The 22,936-nt window shown below is 42.0% G+C and overlaps 1 protein-coding gene across 4 annotated transcripts in view; it reads left to right on the top strand.

Moving 5' to 3' along the window:
* dzank1 (double zinc ribbon and ankyrin repeat domains 1) overlaps nt 1-22,936 on the top strand; it is a 94,265-nt gene that overhangs the window by 62,769 nt on the left and 8,560 nt on the right. For all 4 annotated transcript variants that reach the window (XM_048600625.1, XM_048600626.1, XM_048600627.1 and 1 more), the window contains one exon: nt 22,711-22,814. In XM_048600625.1, coding sequence (XP_048456582.1) covers nt 22,711-22,814 — 104 coding nt within the window. The remainder of the gene's footprint in view (nt 1-22,710; nt 22,815-22,936) is intronic.

Here is a 22,936-nt window from a genome sequence, read left to right as displayed (position 1 = left end):
AGTTGGTAGTTTTCATGCCACTGTGCTAGACATGCATTCAAATCATGAGACTTGAGCATGTAATCCAGGCTGAGACTATGGTTATAAAAAAAACAAATTGTTGCTGCACTGTTGGGTGACATGTTAAACCAATGTCTGATCTGTCCTCTTAGTTCGGAGTTTAAAAAGCCAAGGTAACATTTTAAAAAGAAAACTGTGGATTCCTGGTGCCCTGGCAACCTGTCACCGAACCGTACTAACTCAGGTCATTAGGTCATTATCTTAATATGCAAATCACACCTGCATTTCTTTCTTAACAATCATGATGACACTACAAAAGTACTTCATTGGCTGTAAAATGCTCTGGGACATAGTTGATAAGGTTTCCTTCTATAATGTTCTGCTAGGAAATTTTTACAGGAAGCATACAATGAGTCAATAGTCCCACAGTTGATAGGCCTATCAACTAGGCCTAGTTAATTTTTAAAAATTCATCAGATTCACCTGAGATTGTGAAAGTGCAACATGGGAGGACTTTTCTTTCTGATATTAGTAGCCTGCCAATCATGATAATGATTCTAGCACTTGCTTTCACAGCTCAAAAATAAAGAAATTTGCATCTATCTTGTTGTGTTGCCCAGCCCAAGTCACCTGTGACAATTCTCGTCAGATTTATTGATTACCTTGCTGCCAATCTTCCTGTATTTATGTTGCGTAGTATGAATAACCAGCAGTGGGTGCATTTGCTGAGTTGACCCTTTCCTGATTGGTATTGAAGACACCACTGCAAATTTGCAATTTGGCTAGATCCTCCCTGGAGGGGAGAGTACATCCGGGTCAAAGATGTCCTCGCGTGTGAAGGTAGACTAGTATATCCTCTGTCCCCAAATGGTAGATGCTACCTACATGCCACCAGAGGGCAGAGGCACTAAACTGAGAACCCTCCCATGGAGTGTCTTGCTACCTCTGACAGCACTAGTGTCAGTGGGGCTCATTTTAACTTGGTGCAATAGTCTAAAATGGTTATCGATTCAGCCACTCTTGAGGTAGTTCTCTTATTTTCCATTTCCATTGAAGTCATCGTAAATAGAATAAGGAAAGGGGTTTAACCAGCTGGTATCACCTGTTTTACAATATTATCCAAAGTTATAATTACTGCTATTGTATTTATATAATTATCTACAATAGCAGCTTGCCAATATAGTCTACCAAAAGGTAGTGGAAATCTGAAAACTCTCCCTCAAAAGATTGCAGACGATCAACTGTAATTTTTTAAGACTGAGTTAAATATTTCTTTGTTGGGGGGTAAAGGTATCAAGGCATATGAAGGCAAAGTAGATAAATGATGTTGAGCCACAGATCAGCCTTGATCTGAAAAATTTATGGAGCAGGCTTGAGGGGCTCTATGATCTCTTCCAGTTCTCATATGAATGAAATGGGGCATCAGATGTGAGTGTGGATGGCAATGATTTACCTCAATTCACAGCATGTTGTACACGGTCATTTTTAACTTCACGTTTGCTACTGACTCAAATTGCTGTGTGGGCATTAGAATCACTTCATGATGACTATGCATCTTCCGAATCAGATGGAATATAAATTTGTCCAAAATGTTACCCCTGGAAAGTAACATATTGCTCCAATTTGTTCAACCACAGTTACAGATCCATAATGTTATTTCCAAAGAGACTCGGGTTTGACCCAGTGTATAGCTCTTCTGGATTGAATTGCATTATAAAATTTTCGACTTTTTGTGTTTTGTACACTTTAAGAATAGTAAAACCACTCCCAGTAGTTATTTGCAGCCAGTTCCAAAGAATGTAGATCTAACGCAAATTGCTGTATCTTTACCCTGCCCCTCAGTACCTGCCAGTGCTTGTAAGATACAGGCCAGTGCACGAACTTTCTCAGGGAAAGGTGGGGCTCTTTGTTAATCACTGCCTTTGGCTTCAAACCCTTCCCACAGTCATCCGCACAGAGCATTGAGTTCTTGTGGTCTGAACAAGCATTTGCACTCTGCCATGCATTTCTTTGTAAAATCTGCTTTGTAGTATTTTTTTTAAAAAAAACACTCTTTAACTTCTAACTGTACCTGTGGTAAAATGTTTTTTTTTTCACTTTTTGAGCTCTTTTAAATCTGCAGGTATTCAAAGTCATCCTTGCTGAATATTAACAAAACAAAACAGGGATTTTCTCTACATTTTACTCTTTTATTTTCCTGAGGTATATTAGAAAGGTTATTTGACTAAAGGTTTATTGTCTATCCTTTCTATTCCTGATAGTTCAGAGGCAGTAAAGTAAGTTGGTATTTCTCAGAACTCTGTTTAATTGCTTGTACGTTCCTGCTCCTTTTTATTATTTGGGAACATAATTAGCCCCAGGCAGTTAAAGGTTTTTATTTGTTTTAGTCATCGGCCCTTTCTGTGTTTAACCTTGTGAGTGCTGTTTTTGTTTCTAATTGTACCTGTTAGCCCTTCCATCGCCTAAATCTGCCTCTCCACATTTTGTACTTACATAATTCCATTCCCTGAAAGTACAATATTTGAAAGTTTGGTATAGTGGTAATTTGAATGCTCACTTCTCAGTTATATCCAGAATTGGACATTTATGGCGCTTGGTGCCAATACTGCTCCACTGCATTCAAAGTCCAGCATTTAGTTTTAGACACTGCGCCAGAAGAAGCATATGTCGGCTTTTGGTGAGATTGCAGTGCAAATTCACCAGAATGATACCCGGGAGAAGGGACAGTGAGGATAAATTAGGCCTGAATTCCCTTAAATATAAAAGACTTCTAAAATATCTGTTCACAGATTGTGAGTGTCACTGGCTAGGCCGGTATTTATAGTCTGACTCTAATTGCCAAGAGGCAGTTCAGAGTCAACCACATTGTTCTGCTCTGTCTCTGGAGCCACATGTAGGCCAGACCATATAAGAACAGTGAATTTCCTTCTCTAAAGGGCATTAAGGAACTAGATAGATTTTTTACAACAATTAACAGTTGTTACATAGCACTCTTCATCCCAGATTTTATTGAATTCAGATTTCACATTTCCAAAAGATAGAATTTATGGATTGCTAGTCCAGTGACATTACCATAATATCATCACCTCCCTTCAGGTTACCTAATTGAGGTGTTTACGGTGCTGGTAGGATTTGATGGGGTACAGTGAGAGAAACTTTTTATTCTGGTTGTGAGTCCAGAACTAGGAACATAATTTTAAAATTAGAGCTAGGCCGGTCAAAGTGATGTCAAGAAGCAGTTCTTTCACACAAAAGACAGGAAATCTAGAACTCTGTTCTCCAAAAGGATAATGAAGCTGGGTCAATCAAATATTTCAAAACTGAGATTGATAGATTTTAGTGTGGTATGGGTATCAAGTGCTATTGTACACAGGCAGGTATCTAGGGCTAAGATACATGCCAGTGATGATCTAATTGAATGGCAGAACAGGCTTAATGAACTGAAAACTGACATTTCGGGTCTGGACCCTTCAGACCCGAAACGTCAGCTTTCCTGCTCCTCTGATGCTTCCTGGCCTGCTGTGTTCATCCAGCTCTACATCTTGTTATCTCAGATTCTAGCACCAGCAGTTCCTACTGTCTCAAGGAACTGAATGACTCTTTCTCTGTGTTTCTGATCATGTGATGCTGGATTGAATCTAGTCAAACTTGTATGAATGTGTTGTATGTCAGCTGTTTATTTGCAAATGGAAAAATGTGCAGAACCAAGGGATTTAAGTGGAAAAACTGGAAATAATTGTGAATGAATGAATTCTAATTTTCTGAATTAACATCAATGTATCTTTAAGTTTCATCTATTTCCTTAGAGGTACAAATGCTTTTAATGGATTTTCCACTGAGATGTTGGCTGCTGGTATGATTGGGGATCTTAAAAATCTTTTTGTTCATGGAGCAAGTCATATACAATAGTTTAGCAATTTCATCAAAAGGTGCTGACTAATTAGTGTTTGTGAAAAATTAATCTAAATAAAATTTCCAATCAGTATAGACAAATTGTACTTCATCCTGTTAAGTATGTTTGGACATGAATCAAGTGTTCAGAAACTTTAATATAATTGCCTTTTAGTTTTTATCTTAGGTATTCTTAAAATGCAATTTCACATTTATAACAACAATTAAATTTGAGTTTAAAAATGCATTTTTAAGTGAACTATTTAAAGATTATTTGTGCTGCTGCCACAAAAAATTATTGTCAAAAAATGCAACGTATAACTGAATTGGTTATATATTGAAAATAATGCTGATGGGGAAAATCATGTGGCCTTAGTTCTTGCATGAATAATGAGATGACTTCTGGGTCAGGAACCCAGATGCAAGAGTAGCAGGCCTTCTGGTTGAAATTGTCCAGTAGGCGTCCAATTCAAAACCCACTTTCTGGATTGCTTTCTATTTAGAGAGAGTGGGCAGAATAACAATTCTGGAGCCCAACTGAGCACATAGGGTTTAAAAGTTCACCTCAAGCCTTCACAATGATTTGCACTGTGGTAACTTAGAGAAGATATTTCTGAAGAAAATGGAATGGAGATAAGGAAGGTTGACAGTCCTGTTGAGTTGTGGAAGTCTCCTGCAGGAACTGCCAGTAGTTTTCTTATCTAGACCACTACTGTTAATATCAATCTCACTGATGTGCTTCAATCATCACAAGTGTCTTATGTGGCTCATTTCAGCCTTTCATTTTTTCTTTTCATTGTACTGAATACATGTCCTTTCTAGGCCTCCGTATCTTGCAACTCACCTCCTCTAATCTGCTGTGTTCCAGATACTGCTTGTGATCCATCTGTTGTTGGCAAAGCCACAAATGGTGGAAAATATCTCTCAGCTCCATTTTCTTTGGGTTGCCACCCTCAGATTTATGGCATGACTCTGATTCAGCCAATGAGAGGGAGAGATTTTTCCATTCTTCCCATCTGCAAATCTGTCTCCAGTGACCGCAGAAAATTCCCTCCTAAACGTTAGCTGTGAATCAATACATTGTTTTCCCATTTGCTCAAAGATTGGGGTGGCCTCATGCCTAAACCTGCAGCATTAAAATGTAAGATGATACTCCCACTGTAATACTGAAAGGGACTGCATTGTTGGAAGTGCAGTCCTTCAGGTGCAGTATTAAACCAAATTACCATGCCTTGTTAGTTATTTGCTGTGGAATCTCAAGCGCTTTTTTAACGAAGTGCAGATGAGTGCCAATGGCCTACCTGATGTCTATGCATCAACCAGAATCATTGAATCAGATTATCTGGATATCACTGATCATGGGACCTTGTTGTGAGCCAGTTGTGCGCATTTTCTATGTCATAACTCTGCACTTCAGAAGTACTTAATTGACTGTAAGGCACTCAAGGGCATCCTGAGATCATGAGAGCTACTAGATCAATGTAATCCTTTCCAAACTTTGTCATGTGTCCGTGGTACATTTCTAATGCATTATAGCAGTGCCAACATCAGCTCATTTCCCCTCCTAACAAAGAAATAAATTTCAAAAATAATTAGTCAAAAAAGTCCTGAATTATGATGAAACAAGGCATTTTGTGAGAATACGTTACACTCTGAATTCAGAGTTGAATTCAATTTATCTATTCATTGGCTTTTTAAGCATTTTCATTGAGTTTGCACTTCACAGTTGCACCCAAAATTAACTTGAAGTGGCATTGGTCAGATACTTCATGGTTCCCCTAATATTCATTTGCATAATTAAAAACAAAATCTTCCATGAATTAGCACAATTTGGCAGTGTAACAGAATATAATCTTTTCTGTTTTTATCATTCTGTAAAAAAATGTATTTCTTGATCCATTTAATAAGACCATAAGACATAGGAGCAGAAATTAGGCCATTCAGTCCATCGAGTCTGTTCCGCCATTCAATCATGGCTGATAAGTTCCTCAACCCCATTCTCCTGCTTTCTCCCCGTAACCCTTGATCCCCTTGATAATCAAGGACCTATCTATCTCAGTCTTAAATGTACTCAATGACCTGGCCTCCACAGCCTTCTGTAGCAGTGAATTCCATAGATTCACCACTCTCTGCTGAAGAAGTTTCTCCTTATCTCCGTTCTAAAAGGTCTTCCCTTTACTCTAAGGCTGTGCCCTCGGGCCCTAGACTCTCTTACCAATGGAAGTATCTTCCCAACATCCACTTTGTCCAGGCCATTCAGCATTCTGAAAGTTTCAATTAGATCCCCCGTCATCCTTCTAAACTCCAATGAGTATGGTCCCAGAGTCCTCAAACGTTCCTCATATGTTAAGCTTTCCATTCCTGGGACCATTCTTGTGAACCTCCTCTGAACCCGCTCCAGGGCCACTACATCCTTACTGAGATATGGGGACCAAAACGGCACACAATGCTCCAAATGTGGCCTGACCAGAGCCTTATAAAGCCTCAGTAGTACATCCCCGCTTTTATATTCAAGTCCCCTCAAAATAAATGCCAACATTGCATTTGCCTTCCTGACTACTGACTCACCCTGCAAGTTTATCTTGAGAGAATCCTGGATTAGAGCTCCCAAGTCTCTTTGCACTTCAGACTTCTGAATTTTCTCCCCATTTAGAAAATAGTCCATGCTTTTATTTTTCTTACCAAAGTGCATGACCTCACACTTTCCCACGTTGTACTCCATCTGCCACTTCTTTGCCCACTCTCCTAATCTGTCCAAATCCTTCTGCAGCCTTCCCACCTCCTCAATACTACCTGTCCCTCCACCTGTCTTTGTATCGTATGCAAACTTAGCCAGAATGCCCACAGTTCCTTCATCCAGATCACTAATGTATAAGGTGAAAAGTTGTGATCCTAGCTCTGATCCTTGCGGAACACCATGCTACCATGCTGAGAAAGACCTCTTTATCCCTACTGTCTGCTTTCTGCCAGACAGCCAATCTTCTATCCATGCTAGCACTTTGCCTTTAACGCCACGGGCCCTTATCTTAGCAGCCTCCTGTGTGGCACCTCATCAAAGGCCTTCTTGAATTCCAGGTGGATAACATCCATTGGCTCTTCTTGGTCTACGCTGCTCGTTACTTCTTCAAAGAATTCTAGCAGATTTGTCAGGCATGACCTCCCCTTGATGAAACCATGCTGACTTTGCCCTATTTTGCCATATATCTCCAAAGATTCAGAAATCTCATCCTTTACAATGGTCTCCAAAATCTTACCCACGACTGAGGTTAGGCTAATCGGCCTGTAATTTTCCATCTTTTGCCTTACTCCCTTTTTAAACAGGGGTGTCACGTTAGCGATTTTCCAGTCCTCTGAGATCCTCCCTGACTCTAGCGATTCCTGAAAGATCACCACTAACTCTTCCACTGTCTCTTCAGCTATCTCCTTTAGAACTCTGGGGCGTAGTTCATCTGGTCCAAGTGGTTTGTCCACCTTCAGGCCAATCAGGTTTGCTAACACCTTTTCCTTGGTGATGGCCACCATACTCAGCTCTGTCCCCGACTCTCTTGAATTTTTGGGAGATTACTCGTGTCTTCCACTGTGAAGACTGATGCGAAGTAATTATTCAGTTCCTCAGCCATTTCCTTGTTCCTCACTATTATCTCTCCAGTGGTCCAATGTCCACTTTTGCCTCTCTTTTGCCCTTTATATATCTAAAGTAACTCTTACAGTCTTCATTTATATGACTGGCTAGCTTACCCTCATATTTAATCTTCTCCCTCCTTATTTCTTTTTTTGTTGCCCTATGTTGGTCTTTGTAGGCTTCCCAGTCCTCTGGTTTCCCACTGCCCTTCGCCACATTATATGCTTTCTCTTTGCTTTTATGCTATTCCTGACTTCCTTAGTCAGCCATGGTTGCCTCATCCTCCCTGTACCATGCTTCTTTTTCCTAGGGATGAATTTTTGCTGTGTCTCTTGAATTACTCCCAGAAACTCCTGCCATTGCTGTTGCACTGTCTTTCCTGCTAGGCTCCTCTTCCAGTCAATTCTGCCCAGCTCCTCCCTCATACCTCTGTAATCGCCTTTATTCAGCTGTAAAACCGCTACCTCTGATTCTATCTTCTCCATCTCAAATCGCAGAGTAAATTCTATCATCTTATGATCACTGCCTCCTAAGGGTTCTTTTACCTTAAGCTCCCATATCAAGTCTGCCTCATTGCATAACACTAAACCCAGTATTGCCTGTTACCTTGTGGGCTCCACCACAAGCAGTTCCAAAAAGCCATCTCGTAGACATTCCACAAACTCATTTTCTTTCAATCCACTACCAACATGATTTTCCTAGTCCACCTGCATATTGAAATCCCCCATGATCACTGTGACTTTGCCTTTCTTACACACCTTTTCTATCTCCTAGTGTATCTTGCATCCCAGCTCCTGACTACTGTTTGGAGACCTGTACACAACGCCGGCTATGGTTTTTTTACCGTTGTGGTTCCTCAATTCTACCCACACAGATTCTCCACTATCTGACCCTACTTTGTTTCTCCTATTGATTTAATTTCATTTCTCACTAATAAGGCAACCCCACCGCCTCAGCCCACCTGCCGATCTTTTCAATGAGACGTATATCCTTGGATATTCAGTTCCCAATCCTGATCCCCTTGCAGCCATATCTCAGTGATGCCTATCACGTCATACCTGCCAATTTTGATCTGTGCCACAAACTCATTTGCCTTATTCCTTATACTGCGTGCATTCAGATATAACACCTTCAGTCCTGTATTAACCCTCCCTCTTCTCATTTTCATGTGTTGTTCCAGTGTTTGATTGCTAGCCTTTTCCAAACACTCTATTCTATTTGTGTCTATGCTGGAGACTTTAATAACCTCTCCTGAATTCTCCTTCTCTGTCATTTCTTTCATATTTTTCCACTTAGTTGAATCCACCACTATAGACATTAACCTGCTACTTTGTTTCCCACTGGGACAAGTTTCACCATTCCCTTCACCCCCACTTTCTAGTTTAAAGTCCTGTTGACCAACCTATTTACCCTTTTTGCTAGAACATTGATCCCAGCTCGATTCAGGTGGAAAGTGTCCCCGCGTTACAGATCCCTCCTATTCCAATACTGATGCCAGTGCCCCATGAAAAGGAACCCCTCTTTCCCGCACCACTCTTTTAGCCACATGTTTACTTCCCTTATTCTCATGTCCCTATGCCAATTAGCACGTGGCTCAGGCAGTAATCCTGAGATTATAACCCTTGAGGACCTGTTCTTTAATTTGGTTCCTAGCTCCTGATAATCTCTGAATAGGTCCTCTTTCCTGGTCTTGCCTAAGTTGTTTGTTCCGGTATGGACCACAACAACTGGATCCTCCCCCTCCCGCTCCAATATCCTTTCAAGCCGGTCAGCGATATCCCTTACCCTGGCACCGGGCAAGCAACACATCATGCAGGACTCTCGATCCTGCTTACAAAGGATACTATCCATCCCCCTAATTATAGAATCCCCTACAACTACCACCTGTCTTTTTGCTCCCCCCATCTTGAATGGCCTCCTGTACCACGGTGCAGTGGTCAATTGGCCCATCCTACCTGCAGCCTTTTTCCTCATCCACACAGGGAGCAAGTATCTCATACCTGTTGGACAAGGTCAAGAGCTGAGGCGCCTCTGTTTCTGACTGCTGGATCCCTCTACCTGCCTCGCTTACAGTCACACCCTTCTGTCCCTGGCCACTGACCAAATTTGAATTACTTAATCTACCAGGTGTGACTGACTCCTGAAACAAATCGTCCAGGTACTTCTCCCCCTCCCAGATGTGCCGCAGTGTTTGAAGCTCCGATTCCAGCTCATCAACTCTGAGCCGAAGTTCCTTGAGCAACCAACACTTGCTGCAGATGTGGTCACTGCAGTTGGCAATGGAATCAGCCAGCTCCCACATCATACAGCTACAACACATCGCCTGTCCAGCCTTTTCTACTTAGTTAATTACTTTATTAATTTAAATAATTTATTATAATATGTTAATTAAATTTGTTGATACTTCCCTCCTTCCGACAGCTTCCTGCCCAAACAAAAAAACGAAAAAAATTCCCACTACTCCTAGATTGCCAAAAGAATAAAGAAAAAAAAACTTACCTTGCCTTACCGACCCTCCACACAGTTTTTTGGTTGGAGGAGGAGGATGGGTGGGAGACACTACACGTGTAGTGTTTCGGGTTTAGACAATGCCCAAATATAACAGTTCACTTCCCGCTCGCGCTCTCGCCACTCCCGCCGCTCAAATCACTTATGAGTGATAATCTGGTATCATTTTACTTCATATTCCTGCGAGGTGGGTTTTAATAAAAACCTTTTTCAAAAAGTGTCTAGTCCTTTCAGAAGTTTTGTTTAAATCATTAGTATACACTAGTTCATTTCATAGTAAATTTGATGATTTATGATACGAAAAACATTGAAAATAGGTCTCTTGTGGCAGGTGTTCCTAAGAAGGCCAACACGATTTGAAGAACTTTCCTGAACCAGTGCAATCTGCAGAATCTTGCAATTCTGACTTGGAGTATGGTATATTTTGTGGCTGGTATCCTATATGAGAGTACGAATCTTAAAACCAATGTAGTAGATTTCAGAAAACATGAACAGAAGTGGCTTTTCAGTATAACTCACCTCCATTTTTAATTCTCTGTTCTGCTTCTGCTAACTTTGCCTAGATTGCTGTGGTATTAAAAATAGGAATCTTGACCCTAAATTTCTAATTTTCTGTCTATGCTGTTTATTTTAAATTATTTCAGCAAAGCAAAATTATAACAGGTAATGACTATCGTCCAAACTCTGCTTCATAATCAATGAATAGTTTCGCTGAATAATTATTCCCATTAACAAAATTCAGCTGGAATGGTAATTTCCCATTTGTTACTTCTGATGAACTCAGCAGGATTTAGTGTCTGGGGAGGTGAAAATAGATGGCTCAATCCCTCTGAATTCCTGGGACAGAACAAGGAGTAGAAAATGGTGTCTATTTTTGATAATGTGTGTGATGAAGTATTGTCTCAGAGCTCTGTTGCTTTCCCACACAAAACAGGAACATTAAGAGGTTGCTCCAAGCATTCATCTGAGGCTTGTTGAGCTCAGTGATCGAGATCTGGACCCAAGAACTGTCCCTTCCATTTATTGTGTGAGTAATAGAGAAGAAAACACAATTAAACTGCTCTCCATCATTGATCAAAATCAACAATAGCAAATTTGTTATCAGGCCTGCGTAATAATTTCTCACTCCTTGCGAAATGGAGGCCAGAATTAATAAATAGTGAATGTAATAAATACTGGGTCTTAGGCATGGCTTATCAAATTTACATTAACAAAAGGGTATCACCTAAAAAAAACTGACTTCGTCAAAAAACATAATTACACAGTGGAAGAATGTCATATTTTTAAATTACAATAAATTCTGTTTGTTTATTTTCAGAACGTATTTGTCCTTATTTAAATGTAATTATGCGTATTCAAACTGAATTTCCATGTCCATTCACATATACCTTTTGATAGCCATGCTGGACTAGAGTCCATAACATTTTTTCCCCTTTGCCATTTCACTGCTTCCTTTCATTTCTCCCCCTTCAGTGCTGTGCCTGCCAAATCTTTACTTCAATTTTCTGTCAGTCCTCAACCTTCTTATCTAACTGTTGCTGTCTGTCTGCTGATAACCTTGGTGCATCTCCTGGGATATGTTGCAGGAACTGTAAAGCAACTCCATCGTAGCCTCCTAATCCATTTACGTATGTTAACAAGACATTGCCATGTGTCAGCTGTTGTGGAGGATTGATGGACTTTAAGGAAACCTGACTGATGATGATGACACCATCATTCGCCCTCAATGACGTTTCCAAGCCAGGTTATGCCTTCTATTCTTTGCCCATCAGATTTTTGTGGTGGCAATATTATTCTTATAAAACTACAGCTTGTCTACTACCTGCTCCCCTACCATCACCACCTTTCTCCCCCAGCAGCTTCTCCTTTAACCATCTTACTTTGATCCACTATTCTTCCATTGCCTTTAAATTCCTCAACCACGACTGTCTAACCAACTATCAAACTAGATTTCATACTGTGATATCTTCAATGTTATCCTTTGCCATTCTCTATACTGAGTGAAGTTTCATCCTTTAATGATTTCAGCTTCCATCTTGTCTTGTTTGCCATTGAGTTTGCTGCCTTCCTACCCTCCCTAAATCTCGCCTTTTGCCTAAAGTCGCCTACCCCCTCAAGTGTACAGCATCATGTGGCATTGTTGCATTCACTCTGACAACTATTGTCTTTGATTTTTTTTTTAAAAAGTTCACTCATGGGATGTGCACATCGCTGGCTGGGCCAGCATTTATTGCCTGTCCCTAGCTGCCCTTGAGAAGGTGGTGGTGAGCTGCTGCCTTGAACTGCTGCAGTCCATTTGCTGTAGGTTGACCCACAATGCTCTTATGGAGGGAGTTCCACAATTTTGACCTAATGGCAGTGAAGGAATGGTGTTGTATTTCCAAGTCAGGATGGTGAGTATCTTGGAGGAGAACTAGCAGGTTGTGGTGTTCCCATGAGTCTGCTGCCCTTGCCCTTCAAGGTGGAAATGGTTGTGGATTTGGAAGGTGCTGTCTAAGGATCTTTAGCAAAGTCCTGCATTGCATCTTGATAGTGTACGCAGCTGCTACTGAGCATTGGTGGTGGAGGGAGTGGATGGTCAGAATAGAATAGCAATTTATTGTCATTTGTAGTTATGAAAATACAGTGAGATGTGTATAAGTCACCACAATTTGGCGCTTTTTAATTACAGAAATTATAAAAAGAAATAATTGACACAATGTTAGGACATAGTTGATCATTTGTTCTCTCCACGGCTCCTGGGTTTCGAAATGGCTATGGGATGCTGTCGCCGAAGCCGACCCTGAGGCCACCAAAGCAAGGATTTCCAGACCAGACCACCATACTGCCACTGCTGAAGCTGACAACGAAGCCACTGCATTGCTGTCATAGCGGAGAGGGACAGACCAGACCCACCAAGTTGCCAATGCTGAAGATGTGGCTCAAGTCATCACTTCAGTCGCTGCACAAAACCGCCATGTTGTCTCATAGCCACAAGGGATGAACTGGAACCATTGTACTTCCACCACTGAAACTACCGCACCGCCACCAGGAAGAACGGACCAGATGAAACCTTTGACAAAGCCTCAGCCACTATGACCACGAGGAATGGACATCCAGATCCAGCACACCGCTACTGCTACAGCAGGACCTCGCAACTGCTTTCCTCTACCGAGGGGCAGGAAACACGAAAAGGTGAACTTTGATACAAAAAAGCAATGACGCCACATAATAAAATAAAAGAACAAGGAATAATGTGGCCGACCAGGTGAACAGGGACCTATAGGCACAGAGCATGAACACTTCCTACCCTGCCACCGTGATGCCAATCAAACAGGCTGCTTTGGTCCTGGCTGGTGTCAAGCTTAGTGAGCGTTGTTGGAGCTCCTCCTGTCCAGGCAAGTGGCGAGTATTCCATCACATTCCTGACTTTTGCCTCGTAGATGATGGACAGATTATGGGGAGTCAGGAGATGAGTTACTCACTGCAGCGTTCCTAGCCTCTGACCTGCTCTTGTAACTATGTTTATGCAGTGAGTCCAGTTGAGTTTCTGGTCAATGGGTAACCTCCCAGGATGTTGATAGTAGAGGATACAATGATAATATCACCATTGAATGTCAAGGGGCGATGGTTAGGTTGTCTCTTACTGGATATGGTTATTGCTGCCATTTGTGTGGCATGAATGTTACACACCACTTGTCAGCCAAAGCCTGGATATTGTCCAGATCTTGTTTCATCTGAACATAGATTACATCAGTATCTGGGGGGTCATGAATGATGCTGAACATGGCGCAATCATCGGCGAACATCCCCACTTCTGAGGAAGTGTCGCCAGACCTGAAACATTAACTGTGATTTTTTCTTCACAGATGCTACCAGACCTACTGAGCTTTTCCAGCAACTTTGTTTTTGTTCCCACTTCTGACCTTATGATGGAAGGAAACTTATTAATGAAGCAGCTGAAGATGTTTGGGCCTAGGACACTACCCTGAGGAACTCCTACAGAGATATCTTGGAGATGAGATGACTTACTTCCAACAACCACAACAAACTTCCTATGAACTAGGCATGGTTCCAACCAGCGGAGAGTTCACCCCCAATACCTGTTGATTATAGTTTTGCTAGGGCTCCTTGATGCCACACCCAGTCAAAGACTGTCACTCTCAACTCACCTCTGGAATTTAGCTGTTTTGCCCATGTTTGAACCAAGGCTGTAATGGCATCAGGAGCTGAGTGGCCCTGGCAGAACCCAAACTGGGCGTCACTGAGCAGATGCTGCTTGCTAGCACTGTTGATGACACCTTCCAACACTATACTGATGATCGAGAGTAGACTGATGGGGTGGTAATTGGCTGGGTTGGATTTGTCCTGCTTTTTGTGTACAGGACATATTGGGCAATTTTTGACACTATGGGTAGATGCCAGTGTTGTAATTGTTCTGGACGAGCTTGGCTATGGGAGCAGCAAGTTCTGGAACACAAGTCTGCAGTACTATTGCCAAAATGTTGTCAGGGCCCATAGCCTTTGTAGTATCCAATGCCTCCAACTGTTTCTTCATATCACATGGAGTGAATCAAATCGGCTGAAGACTGGTATCTGTAATGCTGGGGACCACTGGAGGCGGCTGAGATGGATCATCCATTCGGCACTTTTGGCTGAAGATTGCTGCGAATGCTTCAGCCTTATCTTTTGCACTGGTGTGCTGGGCTCTTCCATCATTTGAGGATGGGGATATTTGTGGAGCCTCCTCCTCCACTGAGTTGTTTAATTGTCCACCACCATTCATGACTGGATGTGGCAGGACTGCAGAGCTTAGATCTGATCCGTTAGTTATGAGATTGCATAGCTCTGTCTATCACTTGCTGTTTTATGCTTTTTGGTACACAAGTAATCCTGTTTGATAGCTTCACCAGGTTGACATCTCTTTTTTAGTATGCCTGGCGCTGCTCCTGGCTTTCCCTCCTGTACTGTCCATTGTACCAGGATTGATCCCTGGCTTGAAGGTAATGGCTGATTGGAGGAAATGCCAGACCATGAGGTTACAGATTGTGCTGGAGTACAATTCTACTGCTGTTGATGGTCCACGGCACCTCATGGATGCCCAGTCTTGAGTTGCTAGATCTGTTTGAAGTTTGTCCCAATTAGCACGGTGATAGTGCCGCACAAGATGATAGAGGATATTCTCAATATGAGGGCGGGACTTCACATTAAAATTAAAACTAAATTAGTATTAATTTAATTAAGTGGTCACTCTTACTGATGCTGTCATGGACAGATGCATCTGCAGCTAGCAGATTGGTAAGGATGAGGTCAAGTATGTTTTTTCCCTCTTGTTGGTTCCCTCACCACCTGCTGTAGACCCAGTTTAGCACTATGTCCTTTAGGACCTGACTAGCTCGATCAGTAATGCCATGGCCAAGTCACTGTTGGTGGTCAACATTGAAATCCCCCAACCAGAGTACATTTTGCACCCTTGTCACCCTCAGTGCTTCCTCCAAGAGTTATTCAACATGGAGGACTGATTCATTAGCTGAAAGAGGATGGTATGTGGTAATTAGCAGAAGGTTTCCTTGCCCATGTTTAACCAGAAGCCATGAGACTTAATGGGGGCCTTCCTGCTCCTAATCCAACTTGCTTTTCTGTTTGTCTCAATAAAAATGTTTCTCCCAAAACACGTAAAACTGTATTTTCAAATTGCCGACAGTCTAACTTTTGGTCCTCTACTTGCAAAGACATTTTTGGCTACTCTCACTGTTGATTTCTCATTCCCCATTAAAACCATTAGTGTCCCTCACCCTGATTGTTTCTCCTATATGATCCCCATCTCTGCTTTCTTAAGGCCACGGGATGAGGCTTGAAGGCTTATAGTAAAGAAATAGTTTAGTCATTAATCATCAGATCTGGCTGTCAGATTGTGCTTTCTATTGCTAAAACTGCTCACTATCCCAGGATCATCCTGAAATGGAACATTGCTCCACTGCCCCTAATTTGTCACATGTGCTTGTCCTTTATCCTATTTTGGGTGATTAGAAATTTCCTCTGCTTAACTACTGCAATGACCAATTTCATGGTCTTCAGTCCCCTCTAAAATACTGTTCCTTGGTCATAGACCCCATCCCTCTCCCTGTCCACAGTCTGGGATTGAACCAGACAGTTTGCAGCCTTGGAATCCTATTTACTCCTGAGCTGCTATCTGGTAGAGTTGATGGCACCAGCTTCTGGTAGGTGTGTTAGGGAAGTACTTGGTTTAATGTGGTAAAGGAGAACCACTTGGTAGACTAATGAGAAGAAGCTCTTAAACATAGTTAATTGCATGATTGCAACTATGTAGAAGTTACATTGATATGATAGTTTCTGTAATAATATCTGTAAGGAAGACCAAGATGGTAGATTTTACTATTTCCACTCCTAAGTTGTTCTCCTGGCCACATCCCCGTGACGTTATCACAGTGTTTGGGGCTTAAGGCAGTACACAACATTAACTCTTTCAGACCCTTGCATTCTTATACAAAACTGAGTTTCAAATCTCATATTCTGTCCATCATCAAGGCAATCTACTCACACCTCCAGGCCATCTCCTGTCCTCTCCTATGCTTGACTGACCTGCTGCTGAAGCCTCCATCTGTGCCCTTTTCCATCTAGATTTGATAATACTAATATGCTCCTGGCTGGTATCTCAGCATCTACCCTCTGTAAAATTGGGATTCTCTAAAACTCACCATCCATTTTCTAACTTGTTCTTGTTCACCCAAAATCTTTGCACAAACTAACCTGTTTTTGCTCCTGTTGTCATTTTTATTCTTCAATGTCTCCATGGCCTTATCCCATCCTGTCGTTGTATCGTCCTTTAATCTGATAACCTTTTGAGAGCTCTGCACTCTTAATTCGGCTTGCTGCAGATTGTGATTTGAGTAATTTCACTGTTGCAGACCTGTCTTTATCTGCAGAGGCCTTAAATTCTGGAGTTCCCTTCCTATATCTCTTCATCTCTATCCATCTCACCTCCTTTAAGCTATTACTTAAAATCTATTCCTTTGATTTTGGTCACCCCTAATAATATCTCCCGGCCAGTGATGGCTAAAATTCTAGCATCATCTGTTTGCTTTTATATTCCAATCTCATTCTCTAATTATGTCATCCACATGTTCATTAACCCATAGGTGATTGCCCTTTGTGTATTTTTTCTTCTTACTAACAAATGGGTTTGTATTTTATTTCACAGCCTGGATAAGCATAAAAAGAGCAAAAGACTGCAGAAGATGGAAATTTGAAATAAAAACAGAAACCGGAAAAGCTGGACATACTCGACAGGTCTGGCAGCATCTGTGGAGAGCAGAATAGCAAATATTTCAAGTCTAATGTAACTTCTTCAGAATTTTGGTTCTGAAGTGAAGTCATATTTGACTTGAAATATTGACTCTGTTTTGCTGTCCAGACCTGTTCAATCAGCGTTGTTTGAGACACCATCCAAAAGCTCAGTGTTAGTTTCACAGCCAGCTCCACAGCGCTATCACCTCTTTTAATTCTTCCACCCATGCTAAGCTGCTTATTCAACCTCTAGCACCGGATAAGCAGAGAATTTTCTAATGAGATGTGGAGAAGGTGGAACCTGATATTTTCATTGTCCTGTCTGAAATACATTCCCTAGTTACTGACTTATTCCCTCTTCCTGTTACCAAACTGAGACTAAACCAATTTGTTCGCAAGTTTGGAGCAGGATTTTCCCATGGGCTTTGGGACCCTGTTGCTGGAGTTAAATGGATAGAGACATCATCTGGCTGTAATTTTCCCCAAATTGGCCAATGAAGGCCAGACGATAGGTTTTCTATTCAAGTAAGGATGACAGGTGGGCTGTCAAAAGCTGGAGGACTCATAAAAAGTGGGCTGCTCTTACAGGTGTGTGTGTGAGAGAGAGAGAGAGGGGGTTCCCAAGTTAGATGCTCACTCTCTCTAACTTCAATCATAAAGTAAAACTTAACCTGAGCTACCATTACAGATGGTGAATCTGCCACTGTCAGACTGCCTCAAAGTAGTTCCACTGTTTGCCAATACCTCTAGGGATCTGGCAGCCTTATTAAGGCATTAACAAGGAGAATTAGCTGCCCATCACTTTAAGCCTACAATCCCACCCCCATCTTACCTCTTCTTTTTAGAAAAAGTGGCTCAGAGGCATGGTGCTGTCAGGAAATTGGCATGCTGGCTGGCAGCATAAATGTATCCACCCACCTCACAACAAGTTCACCCCCATCAGGATGTATAAGTTCAACCTTAGGTTCTATTGGAGTCATTATACACCAAGCAACCACCCATTCACCCTTCTTTACACCTCCGAAACATTGCCTGACTTTGTCCCTGTCACAACTAATTTGCTTCTTAAATCCTCACCCAAGCCTTTTTGTTTCTCATAGAATCCTACAGCACGGAGACAGGCCGAAACAGGTCCATGTCCACCAAGATATCCATCCATACTAACCCCATTTCCTTGCACTTGGCGCACATCCTTCTAAACCTTTCCTCTCCATGTATTCATCCAAATGCCTTTTAAATGTTGTTAATGTACCCATCTGAATCACTTCCACTGGCAGCTCATTCCATGTGTGTACCACCCTCTGTGTAAAAAAAGTTGCCCCTCAGGTTCCCATGTATTCTTTCCCCTTTACCTTAAACTGATGCCCTCTAGTCCTCGATTCCCCAACCCTGAGAAAAAGACTGAGTGCATTCACCCTATCCACGCCTCTCATGATATTATAGACTTCCATAAGATCCCCAATCAATCTCCTATGCTGTAAAGAAAAAAGTCCTAGCTTGTCCAACCTCTCCCTATAACTCAGTCCCTTGAGTCCTGGCAATATCCTTGTAAATTTCTTCTGCACTCTTTCCAGTTTAATAACATCCTTCCATTAGCAAGGTGACCAAAACTGAACACAATACTCTTAAGTGCGGCCTCACCAACATTCTGTACAACTGCAATGTAACTTCCCAGCTTCTAAATTCAGTGCCCTGACTGATGAAGGCCAGTGTGCCAAAAGCCGCCTTCACTGCCCTGTCTGCCTGTGATTCCACTTTCAGGGAACCGTGCACCTGAACTCCAAGGTCTGTCTGCTCCATTACACTCCTTTAGGACACTACCATTCACCATGAAACTCCTACCTTGATTTGACTTTCCAAAATGCAACACCTCACACTTATCTATATTAAACTCCATTTTACAATTCTCGGCCCACTTCCCCACCTGATCAAGATCCTGCTGCAATTTCTGATAACCTTCTGCACTGTCCACGATACCGCCTATTTTAGTGTCATCCGCAAATTTACTAATCATCCCTTGTACATTCTCATCCAAATCATTGATATAGATAACAAACAGCAATGGGCCCAGGGCCGACCCCGAGGCATACTATTAGTCAGACACTCCAGTCTGACAAGCATCTTTCCACTATTACTCTCTGTTTCCTACCATCAAGCCAATTGTGTATCCAATTTGCCAACTCTCCCTAGATTCCATGTGATCTAACCTTCCAGAGCAGCCTACCATTGCGGAACCTTATCAAAGGCCTTATTGAAATCCATGTAGACTACGTCTACCACCCTGCACTGAGCAACCTTCCTGGTCACTTCATCAAAGAACTCTAACAAATTTGTGAGGCATGATTTCCCATGCATAAAGTCATGCTGACTACTCCTAATTAAAACTTGTCTTTCTAAATGCATGTATATCTTATCCCTCAGAATCTTCTCAAGTAACTTACCTACCACAGATATTAAGCTTACTGGTCTATAATTCCCAGGCTTTTCTTTGCAGCCCTTCTTGAATAAGGGAACAACATTCACTACTCTCCAGCCTTCTGGGAGCTCACCTGTGGCTAACGATGATGCAAGCACGTTAGCCAGGGCCCCCACAATTTTTTCTCTAGCCCCTTACAGGGTTATTTGATATATCTGATCAGGACCAGGATATTTATACAACTTCATACATTCTAATACTTCCAACCACCTCCTCTACTGTAATATGGACTGACTCCAAGATATCGCCACTAACTTCCCCAAGTCTTCATGCCTTTCTCCACGGTAACACAGAGGAGAAATATTCATTGAGGACCTTGCTGTTCTCTTGCAATCCCACACATACGTGTCCACTTTGGTTTTTCAGGAATCCTGTTCTTTCTCTAGTTATTCTTTTTCCTTTAATATACTTAAAGAATCTCTTTGGATTCACCCTAATCTCCGCAGCCAAAGCTATCTCATGCCCCTTTCAGAGATAGCAAAAACTGCCAATGCTGAAGAAGGGTCCTGACCCAAAACATCAACTTTAGTGCTCCTCTGATGCTGCCTGGCCTGCTGTGCTGCTGCAGCTCCATACTGTGTTATCTCGTGCCCCCTTTCGCCTTCCTGATTTCCTTCTTCAGTAAACTCCTGTATCCTGTATATACCTCCAGGGATTTCCTTGATTTCAGCTGCCTGTTCCTGAGCCATGCATCCTCCTTTTTTCTGGTCAAAGCCTCAATATCTCGTCATCCAGGGTTTCCTACTCCTGCCAACCTTTCCCTTCACCCTCACAGGAACATATAGACCTTGAACTCTAGCTATCACACATTTAAAGGCTTCCCATTTGCCAGAGGTCCCTTTGCCTGCAAACAAATTACTCCAATCAATACCTTCAAGCTCCTGTCTAATTCCATCAAAAATTCGCCTTGCCCCAATTTAGAACTTGAATCCATGGACCAGTTTTGTCCTTCTCCGTAACTATTTTAAAATTGATAGAACTATGTCCCAAAGTGCTTCCCCACTGTCACCTCACACTCGTGTCCTGCCCTATTTCCCAAGGGTAGGTCCAATTTTGCCTCTTCCCAAGTAGGACCCTCTATATACTGCTTAACGAAACTTTCCTGAACACATTTAACAAATTCCACCCCACCTAAGCCCTTAACACTATGGAAGTCCCAGTCTATGTTAAGAAAATTAAAATCCCCCTCTATGACAACCCTATTTCTCCTGCAAGTCTCTGCAATCTCCCTGCATATTTGTTCCTCTAACTCCTGTTGACTATTTGGGGGGCCTACAGTACAACCCCAATAATGTCAACATCCCCTTCTTATTTCTTACCTCCACCCACAAAGCCTCACTGGATGATCCTTCAGTTATTTCATCCCTGACTACTGCTGTGATACTCCCCTTAATCAAAAATTCAACACCCCCTCCCCTCTTTCCTCTACCTCTGTCCCACTTAAAGCACCTGTACCCTGGCACATTAAGCTGCCAGTCCTGTCCCTCCCTTAGCCATGTTTCTGTAAAGGCTATAATATCCCAGCCCCACGTATCTATCTACACCAAGTTCATGGGCCTTATCTGTCAGCCCTCTTGCACTGAAATAGGTGCAATTTAATCCATCAGGATTCCTTGCTCCCTGGCCTGTTCTAACCTGACCTGTCTCTTGAACTTGCTATTTCTGATTATTGTATTTCCTTCCAGCCTCGCACTTGCCTCCCTGATGTTGAGGATCCCGCCTCCCCTACCCGGCAATCTAGTTTAAACCCTCCCTTGCAGCACTAGCAAATCTGCCCGCTAGGGTATTGGTCCCACTCCAGTTCAGGGGCAACCCGTCCCTCTTGAACACATCACCCCTGCCCCAGAAAAGATCTCAATGATCCAGGAATCTGAATCCCTGCTCCCTGCATCAATTCTTTAGCCACGCATTCATCTGCCATATCCTCCTCTTCTTACCCTCACTAGCTCATAGGCTTCGAGATTATTTCAATGCATTTCTGGTTGGTTTTGTACACTTACCCTCTCTAAACCTGAGGTCTTTTAAGGTTTTTCTATTTGTGTCTTAACTCTCATCGATTCCCATTTGCCTATTGCCCCGTGCTCATGGATCTGCAATGGCTCCTGTGAAATAACATATTATTTTTAAAATTCCCATTCTTATTTTCAAAGCCATCCAGAGCCCCATTCTTCCGTATACCTGTAACCTCTTCCAAAGCCACAACCCTCTGGAATACCTGAATTCCTCAAATCCATGCCACTCAAACCTGATTTTAATACCTCTACCATTGGTGATCATGTCTTCAGTTGCATTGGCCTTAAAATCTGAATTGTGTCCTTACCTCCCTCTACCTCTCTACCAAACCTTCTTGCTTTATGATAAGTCTTAAAACCTTCTTCTTTCCCCAATATTTTGATGATCTGACCAAGTACCTCTACGTGACTGTGTCATGTTTTATTTTTTAACACTCCTGTGAAGCACCTTGAGACAATTCATTATGTTAAAGATACTATATAAATTGAATTGTTATTGTAATTTCAACTCGTGAACTCCCAGTGTGCCCTTTGAAACTGTATACGCAGTGACTTCTGTGATGCCAAAGTCACATTCAGCTGCCTAGTTCCTGACCTCTGGAATTCCCTCCCTAAACCTCTCCTCTCCTCTATCTCCAGTTGCGCCTTTCAGACACTCCTTAATACTCTGAAGCTTTTAGTACTAATGTTTCTTTATGTAGTTAGTGCCAAATGTTGTTAGATTATGTCCTGTGAAGTATCCTCAGATGTTTAAGGTGTTACGTGGATGTAAGCTGTCATTTTTTTCAAATGTTGACTGTTACTAAGTTTCGGCTCTTAGGCAAAATCATTTGTCAGGTTTATTGCTACCAGTCACTATATCCAGCTTGGGAATATGTCAGTCAAATGTTGATTTCTGCCTGTTCTTTATACAGGATATTGGAGGTTGCAGTTAGATCACATCTGTGCACATCTGCGCAGTTACACACAAAATAATACTGAATTCCGGGCTCTAATTGGAGAACCTCAAATGGGAAAGGTAAGTGCTTAACCTCATCAAAAATATTTTTCGTTCTTAAGAAATTGGTTAGAAGTTTATTTAAAGTTTGTTTTTAAAAAGCTTGCATTTAGACAATGCCTTTCACATCTTTGAAAATTACC

This window comes from Rhincodon typus, chromosome 9 (assembly GCF_021869965.1).
Source record: "Rhincodon typus isolate 14 chromosome 9, sRhiTyp1.1, whole genome shotgun sequence".
Taxonomy (NCBI): Eukaryota; Metazoa; Chordata; class Chondrichthyes; order Orectolobiformes; family Rhincodontidae; genus Rhincodon; species Rhincodon typus.
Note: the sequence above shows the minus strand (reverse complement) of the source record. Positions and strands in the feature narration are given on the sequence as shown.